Source organism: Sander vitreus, chromosome 10 (genome assembly GCF_031162955.1).
Source record: "Sander vitreus isolate 19-12246 chromosome 10, sanVit1, whole genome shotgun sequence".
NCBI lineage: Eukaryota > Metazoa > Chordata > Actinopteri > Perciformes > Percidae > Sander > Sander vitreus.
Window position 1 is genome coordinate 1074025 of NC_135864.1, and position 11477 is coordinate 1085501.

At 42.1% G+C, this 11477-nt stretch overlaps 1 protein-coding gene across 3 annotated transcripts in view; it reads right to left on the minus strand.

The window, feature by feature from the left end:
- Positions 1 to 11262, minus strand: part of LOC144524030 (transcription factor COE3) — a 200821-nt gene extending 189559 nt beyond the window's left edge. For all 3 annotated transcript variants that reach the window (XM_078259993.1, XM_078259992.1, XM_078259994.1), the window contains exon 1: positions 10610 to 11262. In XM_078259993.1, coding sequence (XP_078116119.1) covers positions 10610 to 10743 — 134 coding nt within the window. In that variant the 5' untranslated portion in view covers positions 10744 to 11262. The remainder of the gene's footprint in view (positions 1 to 10609) is intronic.
- Between the last annotated feature and the right edge of the window lie 215 nt (positions 11263 to 11477).

Here is an 11477-nt window from a genome sequence, read left to right on the forward strand (position 1 = left end):
AAAACGTGACGCATAATCAAGGATTTTAGCCCAAAACAATCACAAAAATACTCCGCATTTTTCCTGAAGGACTGATTAAAACAATGTCGATAGGCAACAAGCATAAAATGTTCACAATACAATGGGAGTACAAGTACATTCATCTTAAATACTATACTTTGACATTTAACCCCAGAGCTTGTAAAGTGCCGAGTGTATGTATCCAAAACGCTTCCCTGCACACGACTATTAATGACATCACCACCTCTGGGTGGGGGTGTGATTTCTTCGATTCCTCACAACCTCAGTGATGCAGGGCAGCCATGATTGGCCTGCTTGTAGTGCCTCGCCATGGCATCTGTTAAAGCCTAACTCTCGCTAAGATGCAACCTAGGGTCTTTCTGTGAATGTACCTGAGTCAAACTTTCGTTTAAAAGTGTATTTAGGACGGAAACGCCACTTTTAAGATGGACCGTATTCTGGTTTTTGGGTCAAATGGCCTTTTGAATGGGAGAGCTAGGGGCGCTACGATGCTAGCCTCAAAATATCTATGTTTAAACCACTAAGAAGGCTCGACACAACATGAGACTTTGCTCCAAGTCTCACCAGGGACTCTACACCTTAACCACAGCACTGACAACACTGGTTGTGTTCCCAGAGTTTACTAAAAGAGGTTTTGAGCAACTCACGTTAGCTGTTGTTTACGCTATCCTCCATCTTCCCAGTCCAACATAGGAGATCTCTGAATGTGAATGAACGGACTCCATAGGAGGAAATGTCATCTTTATATGAGGCTCCTTTTTCAACTACAAGGTCAATATTGTGTTTCACTAATGACAAAACAAAGAATAATCCGTGCATTTATATGGAACTAGGCTTTAGGAGTACAATTCCTACAAGTACCTAACCTAACTGAGATGTAACACTAACACGTTGCTTATACAGCACAAACTAAACGGTCCAAAAACTGGATGCCACAGCAGGACATCTGTAACCTTTACATTCTTCTAATAAGGAATGCAACAATTATCCTGGACCGAAAAGGGGGTGGACAACGTCCCAAATGACAAAAACAGTCAAAGCAACGATACAAACAACCCAGTCCTAAAACCGTATGATATATACACTGATATACGTAATGCATCTGGTGGTTAGTAACTCCTAAATAATGTAGATTCCTCACTGACGTCCAGTGATCAGCGGTTAATGAGACAGAGTTTGGACTCTGCAGCAGTTCCAGTGTGGCTGCTTTCTCCGTGTCGTACAGGCTGTGTGGTGAAACTACTGTCCCCCTCCACAACTTTCCATTCAGAGTCTTATTGGCATCCATTTCGGCGTCTCACGCTCGCCATCCACTCAAAACGTAACGTTAGCCTACTACACTCGCAAGCCCAAACAAGTGTGTGCAGCGTGCCTGTTGTTCTGTTAACGTCTAGCTACATCCGGTGTGGTGTTGTAGTTTTTCTAACGTTACTAGTTGTTGCAACAGCACGTGAAAAAAACGACAAAGTCAGCTAGGCCAAAAAGAACGTTAATCTCACGGTGAAAACATTCACGCCGTTAATGACGCGTCTAACTGACAGCACTCGCAAACACATAACATGCAGCAGAACTATTTCAGCTTGAGTCATTTCGTTGATGATCAAACAGGTAAACTAGTGTGACGTCAGCTTGTTAAATGTGAATATTTTCTAGTTTCTTCTCTCCTCTGGGACAGGGAACTGAATATTTGAGGACGTCGTGGCTTCTCGGGCTTTTTGGGGAACACTGATCCACATTTTAGAGACCAGACAACTCATCCGTTCATCCAGAACATCATCGGTAGCTCTAGATTAATATGCAACTATCTTTAATATACATTGACCATTTATGTCATTTATTAAACTAAAAAGACCTCATATATATATATATATATATATATATATATATATATATATATATATATATATATATATATATCATAGTAAACTGAATATGTTTGGGACAAAACATTCATTCACTCAACCTTTATTGATGCTCTAAAGATCATTGAGGGCAGAAAGTACAACTATGGAATCAAATACAAGGAGAAGTTTGTAGGTTTAAAAGCTGATTTTTCTAAAGAAAACAAGACACCTGCAGGGCTGTCCTCGACTACAGAAACTCCTACACGCTTAGGATATCGTAAGATCGTGAACGGACACAAACACAGCCTCATACACACACACACAGAGACACACACACACACACACACGACTACAGAAACTCCTACACGCTTATAAGCCTTTAAGACTGTGAATGTGAATGTTTGTGAATGTTCACAAACACAGCCTCACACACACAATCACACACACACACACACACACACACACACACACACACACACACAGCCTCACACACACACACACACACACACACACACAGAGACACACACACGCACGACTAAAGAAACTCCTACACTTATGATTTTGTAAGACTGTGAATGGACACAAACACACACACAGTCAACTGTAAAACATACGCAACAATCTGTGTGTGTGTGTGTGTGTGTGTGTGTGTGTGTGTGTGTGTGTGTGTGTGTCAGCCGACCTCTGACCTCCAACACGCCTTCACAGGAGCAACAAAAGCAGTCCCAGATGGATTTAAACACACAGGTTTTTTCATTTCATTTCATTTCATTCGTGTTCAAGCAGGAAACTCGTTGACACTTTGCAGATTCAAATTAATCTCTCACGTGAGAAATGTTTCTAACGTGAACTCGTGTTCACATGTGGAGAAGGAGAGTGTTTTTTAAATCACGTCATTAAGGCGTCCAGGTGGCCGAGCGTGAAACCGTTAGGTCCCCGTCTGAGTCCGGCTGGGACCGTCGTGTCCGTTTTAATTAAAGTAACTGCCACAAAACAAAAAACAAATATATAAGAAAATCAACATGATGTGAAACCTAATTTATAGTTTAGTTCAAGATCATTTTTATAGAAAAATCCCAGCTTTTATGAATTGTATTTTTCACCCACCAGACTCCATGTAAATAATTAGCAATTTTATCATCGTAAAACACACTTTAATCAAAGTCGTCAGAAATAAAATAAAACTCCTTAAAGCCGTCTTGGTTCATCTTTCCACTGTTCCAACAATCACCACTCTGGTTTGGTTGAAATAAACTCTTAATTCACCCATTTACATGTGGAGATATGCTGGCTCTATACACGCTAAAAGTCCTGATTATTTACATGGAGTCTGGTGTAAATATGCTGGCTCTATACATGCTAAAAGTCCTGATTATTTACATGGAGTCTGGTGGAGATATGCTGGCTCTATACACGCTAAAAGTCCTGATTATTTACATGGAGTCTGGTGTAAATATGCTGGCTCTATACACGCTAAAAGTCCTGATTATTTACATGGAGTCTGGTGGAGATATGCTGGCTCTATACACGCTAAAAGTCCTGATTATTTACATGGAGTCTGGTGGAGTTTGGTGACCGTGATTTCGGGGCTGTTTCTGGTCATTTAGATCTTACTTTTTAACAAAAAGCTCTATCTCTGTAGGGATCCTTTCCTGTGTACATTGTGTTCATCTGGATTTTGCATCTTATTGATAATCTTCATTGTACAAATATTGATTTTATTTACACTCTTGTCCTACTTTGTTCTGCAGCTTCTGCACAAACAGTTTCCCTCGGCATGAATACAGTCTATTTCGACATAAGATTTTCATTTCTCCACCACATATTTGGGTTTGTATCCTGTTTGTTTGACGAGTGACCTCCAGCTTTGACTCGCCAGAGAACTGACTAAACTACAACGCACAAAAACTCGCACACGAAAGCACAGCGAACACAACGGTGACTTTCCACTCAAGACTCTTTTTGTGCAACAAAACCAAAAGGAGAAATCCTAAAACGAATGGCTCGGCGTGTAAAGATGACAGCGAAGACAGACAGATTTCCTCCCCCCCCCACGGGGGGATTCAAACCAGCGTCTTTCAAAAGCACAACAACACAAACACTGTTATCCGTGAGCGTCATTATTCATGTCGGCGGGACACTAATCCACGCAGAGAAACCCAAAAAAACATGCCAGCTCTTCATCTCTGAGCCCTTATTCTAAACTCTTCAATCAGGGAATCTTCTCCCCTTAAATCAGCACGTTTACAGAGCTTAAATCAAGACGGCAGACGGACAATACATGTCATAAAACGTTTACATTTACAAAAGTAAATAAGTAAATAAATAGATCAATATATCCTACTTAAAGTCTTTATCTTTATCAGATATTTGGGGGCATTTTGCTACATGGATGTTGAATATTCTGCGTCTGATTGCGTCGTACAAACTGTATTTATTGTATTTATGCCGCAGGTATTTGTCATGTTTCCCCCCCTGTTGTTACTTTTATCATCAGATTTGGATTATTAGTTTCCTTCGTGTTTCTTCATCTTTTCGTGGGAAATTATTATTATCAAGAGAAATCAAGCAACGTCTCTTTTGGACTTTGGTGTAGAAGATGATCAGTTCTACGCGCTTCTGTAAAGCCTCGACTGAAGAACACTCTTACACTCTCAGGATTTTGTACGTTTGCGAACAGACACACGCACACACACGCACACACACGCACACACACACACACACACACACACACACACACAGACACACACAGACAGACACACACACACACACAGAGACAGACAGACAGACACATCCTTGACTAAAGAAACTCTTACACTCTTATGATTTTGTAAGTCTGTGAACAGACACAAAACACACACACACACAGACGCACACACACAAAACATACAGACACACACGTACACACACACACACTCACACAATCACACACACACACACACACACGTACACATACACACACAGACGCACACACACACACATACAGACACACAATCACACACACACACACACACAATCACACACAATCACACACACACGTACACACACACACAGATGCACACAAACAAAACATACAGACACACACGTACACACACACAATCACACACACACACACACACACACACACACACACACACACACACACACACACACACACACACACAGACACACGCACACACACACACACACACACACGCACACACACACACACGTACACACACACACAGACGCACACACACAATCACACACACACACACACGTACACACACACAATCACACACACACACACGTACACACACACACACACACACACGTACACACACACACACGTACACACACACACACACCTGTATCTGTTGGACAGATTTGAAATGCTTGTTTCTATCAGAAACTTTATATAAATATAGAAAATATTCCAGACTCTAAATCAAAGATCATTTGGGCTGGAAGTGAAGGACTCTCCTACATGAACCCGTACATCAGTCGCAGGTTCTTCCTGATTAAGGATCTGAAATATTAAAAAACTGCAGGTCCAAACGAGGAGTTATTATTACAGGAACGACTGGAGAGCTCCGGGACGATTTGAAGACGTTGGAAAAACAGCTGAAGCTCCAGATTAGATCTGAAAGATTAGGTAAACCCAACGATCGGATCCCTTCTCTCGCATTTTTTGTATGTGTGTGTTTTAATATCTATATTCCAGATTCTGTCTCTTTAATTCCACCCACTGTGGGCGACACCGAAATGAAGCAAAGACTTAAAAGCTTAAACGGCAAAAACATGAAACAGAGAGATATGGATTTAAATGATAAGACGTGACGTGAAGAGTCTCGTGTTCAACACGCTTCATTCAGCCGGATCATTAAACAATCAATAACAGGAGATCATCTGATGGATTGAATAACAAACATTACAGTTTGATAGATTCCCAGAATAACGAGACAAACTGTGGGTGTGTAACCGCAGCCTGCATGGCAGCTGTGTTAGATCCTGAATCTTCTACTTATCGCCCTTTAATTCTCCCGTAACGTCGCACTATATTCACCTGATAATGTCACTGATTTCTTCCTACTGATCACACGACCGTAGCTTTTTCCCCCAGCTTTAAAAAGGGGTTTTCTAGCTTTTTCGCTCCTTCAAATGGAGGCACAGAAGGCTTCTAATGTCGAATAGGTTTAAAAATCCCTCTCGGGTTATTTGATTTTAGAATAAGGATTTCCGAACGGGCTGTGAGTCCCGGCAGAAAGCACAACACACCCGGTAATCTGAAACTATCATTATTTGTCTGTAAACCAACGCCAACAAAGCTGCATCTTAAGAAACAGGAACGTCACACCGACGGAAACACTGGAAGCAGATCCAGAAGATCTAAAAAATATATATCATCTGTCAGTTTCAACCCTGAACCCTGTCGTGTTTGCCGTGTTTTCTGTGGCCGGGTTAGCTCAGCTGGTAGAGCAGGCGCACCTATACAGAGGTTCACTCACCGGCGCAGCGGCCGCAGGTTTGACTCCGACCTGCGGCCCTTTGCTGCATGTCTTTCCCCCCCTCCTTCTCCCCTTTCATGACTTCATCTGTCCTATGAATAAAGGCATCAAATGCCCCCAAAAAAAAATAAACATTTTTTTTTAAATGTCTATATCAGAAATGTGGGTCTCTTTGTAATGACCTCATTATGATTACCCAAAAATAACACGGACGGATTATTCCACGCAACGTGCTTCACAAGTACAACAGAAGATCACATCTCTACTTTCACTGAATTATTTTTTAAGATTATTTTTTGGGGGCTTTTCCGCCTTTAATTGACCGGACAGAGAATGAGATGAGAAAGGGGGGGGGGGGGGGGAGATATGCAAGAAATCATCACAGGTCGGACTCGAACCCTGGACCTCTGCGTCGAGGCATAAACCTCTTCGTATATGTGCGCCTGCTCTACCCGCTGAACCAACCCGGCCACGGTTATGTAAAATCTTTTAGCATTTGAAAAGGAAATTGAAATGTTTGGAAACAGTATCCTCGCTGAACGTTGACCTTCCTTTAATATTAGTGAAAATAATTCATAATTTCAGCTTTTTTAACTCAAGGATTAGGTATCATTTCCTTAATAAATGATGTTTATTGAGCATGAAATCCAGAAAGTGTGAAACTAGTAATGAGTTGCTGTTAGTGGTGTTCATACACCGTAGTGAAAAGAAGTGTAAGACGGCACAAAAAGAGCCCAAAACACTGAAAAAAGCAGCTAGAAAAAAAGAACAAAATCCATTTTTTAAACTCCTCAACTTCTCTCATTTAAAGTCATCAGAACAGACGTAGTTTCTCGTCTCTTTAGGGTCACAGTTACTGATTGACGGCGTTTAAATGAGGGGATGTTACGTTACGTTAACAGATGCACAGCAGAGGAAACGGACACCGACTCCAACACGCACTCAAACGTCTGTGCTTCGTTCTGAAATGAATCGGGAGTCTTTGAAGCCTCCGTTTACCTCCAGCAAACACGTCTCTTTCCTCTCTTTTCTACATTTACACGTCACACGCGGGGCTCGTTTCTTTTACACCTTTTCACCGCTCATCTACACTCTGGATGTTTGCACGTTCTCTTTCTTTCTGCAGTCTTTTAACGTCACAACAGCTTCATGTTTTTCACTCTGACGTCTCTTTGTTTCTGCAGAGTTTGTGCAGAAATGAACATCTTTTTTTAAACATGAATCAATCAATATATTCTGTTAATACACTGCATATATCTATATTATTCTTACTGCTAGTTTAATGTCACTGCTACTACATTGCACATATCTGTACATGTTCATACACTGTTCATATTACATAGCCATATTTATTCTGCTCTTACAACCCTGCAATATATGTCTTGTCCTGCCTATGCACCACCTGTCTATACGTTGAATACCACCGTGCACATGTCTGCTTTTTCTTGCACTTCTGCCGTCTTCGTACTTGTAACTCTGCACAATGACAATAACGTTGAATCTAATCTAATGTAATCATATTATATATATTAGAGACAATGTGCAGCACCAAGCTGACTGAATGGACTCTACATATAAACCTATTATTCCCTACATGCAAGCAAACTTATTATATTTACAACCCGCGTTCACATTAGAGTCAAAAGGTCCGTGCTTGTAAAATATACATTTTTGATGCTTTTCTTCAGTAATCGTTCATTTGTAGAGACAATTAGCCTTTTAAATAACTGATTAATTGTCGTAAAAAGTCATTTTTCGAGCACACATTCTCTAGTCGAAGCTTGTAAAATACAAACATTTGCAGCTTTTCTTCAGTATATTCATTTCAGGGAAAAATAAACTGATTAATTGTCGTAAAATAGTCTTTTTTTTTAAGCCACAAAATCTTCTACTTTCACCTCCTGAAAACATCAAATACACTCGCTGCCTTTTCTTCAGCCTCCTGAGATATTAAAACGTAGTATTCTGCATAAAATACAGACATTTAAATGCCAAACTGACTTTCTAAAGACTCAACAAATAATCACATAATAAACAATAATGTTTATAATTTAGATGTTCAGTTATCCCCCCCCCTCCCAACCTGTTACACTCTGTCTGCTCTCCGTCTCTGTGTTTTTATATCTCACATATTTAAACAATACAATCCTGTGTCTGGTCCGTGAGCATGACTGTGGGATATTTTAATGACTTGTGATGTGAAACAGGTGTTTAAAATGTGTTTCTGATCAGAAGAACTCCACTGTTTTTGGGGCATTAAAAGCATGCAACAAGACGCCAAGTTCCACATTTACAAACAGAAAGAAGATTAGTTGGAATAAGATTTTTTAAAAAAAACTGGAAATTATACACAAATGTGTGTGTAGATGCTGCAGATTTATGCACAAAAATCCCACAGAAGAACAAACGTGGACTTATTTAAAAAGGAGACAGAAATTGGGAGTGCGTGTGTGTGTGTGTGTGTGTGTGTGTGTGTGTGTGTGTGTGTGTGTGTGTGTGTGTGTGTGTGTGTGTGTGTGTGTGTGTGTGGAGGAAATGAGGCGGTATTTGCCGACTGTTAGAGCAGCTGATGGAGGTGATTTAAACCCGAGGCTGCGCTGCAAATCCTGCATTGATTTATTTCAGTAAAGCGCTGAGATCCCCCCAGCTCACCTGCGTCCCCCCCAGAGAAAGACTTTCCTTTTTCACCATTTAGACCATTAAAAAAACTCTCCTTAAAACGTCAAATATCACCGGAAATAACGTCGCAGTTTCGAGAAAATCGCGTCTTTAAAATAATTACAATAATAATAATAATAATAATAATAATAATAATAATAATAATAGGCTACTAATAATAACTCTAAAGATGTATAGCCTATTTTAAACTACCCATATTATATTTTAATGCTAAGTTAGGTATTTTGTTAATTAATATTTCCTATTTTAAATAAATATTTCATACATTTTGTCCGACTTTTCACAGCTTTACGTTTCTAAATCGATCCGATATCTGCGCGTGTGTGTGTGTGTGTGTGTGTGTGTGTGTGTGTGTGTGTGTGTGTGTGTGTGTGTGTGTGCCTCACGGAGGTAAAACGCTGAGTTATTTAGGCTATTTTACCCTGCACGTGAGAATCTGCTGCAACATTTGTTTTAATTCAACCCGTGGTCACTGATATTAAGATTTATTTCCTCCTCGGGTCGCTTCATAAATAAAATATCGCGTAAATTCACGTTTTGTGAAATCTGCCTCAGAATTAATAAGCCTTATTATCGATATTTGGGGAAGAGAAACAAGACTGCGTGATGTCATTAAATAGCGAGGTATTTATTCCATTCATCATCTGCTAAATAAGCTTTAAAATGTTCTTTAAGGAACGCGGAGAAAACAGCCCCGGCGCGGCTCCGTCCCGTCGCTCTTTCCGCGCGGCGTGTTCGCGCGGCAACCAAACCGCATCCCAGATTCGTTTAAATGAATAATCAGAGCCGCGGTGTGGGACGTGTGCACGTTGTTTCGAGTGGAGTTTTGCTTTGCAAAGATACGCGGACGTGAGGAGAGCGATTCGGCGTCTGTCTCGGCTCGCACCGGGCTGTCGGTGAAGCCGGATCCGGCGGAGGGGAGCAGGGAGGCGGGCGTGAAGAGGCTACCGCTCACCGCGGAAACCATTAACCGCGCTGGGTTGAATTACTGAGAAAAAACACGCAGACCGTTTATAACGAACATGCTGTGATTCTTCCTGAGATTTAATTTGTTTGTCCAAAACATATTTTGCTTCACTTTTTTTTTTCCTGAATTATTAACAAAAGCTTTTACACTTTTACAACGATTTCAAAAAATATTTAAACCAGGCGCCTTAAAGCTTCCCAAAATGTCCAGATGATGCTTTGGTGTTTATAGCACTCCCAAGTCTTTCTGTTTTTGAGTTATTTTTTGCTTTTCCAGATTCACGCGTGCACGGGTCCGTCCTCTCGGTTTAGTTTGATGTTTATTTCTTATTTTTCTCGAGCTACTAGCCTATAACTGACCCTGGAGCTGCACTTTGTGGTTTGAACTTTTGGTTTGAACTTGCGTGTTTTCTCGTCTTTCTGCGGACTGAATGTCACTTCTTCCCAACGGATCCTGGAGGATGCAAACGTGACTTTCACCTTCACGCTGGAGTTTTCTAACTGTGGCTTGCTTTTTTTTTTTAAATCAGCGGATCGGCCCCGCAGCGCAGCGCAGAGAAAAGCAGCGCAGAGAGATGAAAAGTTGCATGTTTTTGGGTAATATTTTTGTACCTCTGAGCTGCTGTGTTGGCGTCCAAAATCCCCGCGCCCTGCATCCAGGAGCGGACCGGGGTCATGCCGGTGGGGAGCGGCTCCTCCTTCATGGTCAGGGCCCCCCGGGGGAGGCTGTCCTGGATGGAGAACATCAAAGTGTCCTTCTGGGAGCTTTTGTCTTCACCAGAAAACAAGAAAGAAGCAGAAGAATAATCCTCCCTGTACCAGCGAACTCAAAAAAAGCCAAAGGACCACCTGGATTAAGGTGGAGAAGAAGAGAAGCGATGCGGAAGAAGGGAAGAGGAGGGGAGGGGTGGAGGACACACGAGCGAGCGAGCTTCCCCCCAAAGTACCGGTCCTGATCCAAAAGAAGAGCCGGGGATCCCTCTGGGTTTCTCCCGGGGTTGTTTTAGATCCCAGCAGCCGCGGCAGTCCGCTCTTTAAAACCGGCGTCTCTGTGAAGTTAAAAGAGGGCGGAGAGAGGAGCGGAGAGCGGGGAGAGCATCTCAGAGGAGCCGAGAGAGAGAGAGGGAGAGAGGGAGAGAGAGAGGGAGAGAGAGAGAGAGAGAGAGAGACAGAGAGGTGAGAGAATCAGCCGGGATCCGGAGAGCCTGACGCCGGGAGAGCGGAGCGTGGAGAGCCGGGGATCAGAGGGAGGCGAGCAGAGAGACGCGCGCGGATTGTGGAAGAAATGAAAAGTGCATGGGATAAAAAACAAGGCAGCGCTTCAAAAAGGAGTAAAATGAAATGATTAGCAAACAAGAGGGAGGGACGGACCGTGGAAGGCTGCGGCTCCCGGGGGAACAGGGGGATTGGGCAGCGAGAAATCTCATCCCCCTCCCCTCCCCTCCCCGGCTCTTTATGGCTCCTCTGTCCCGGCGGAGAG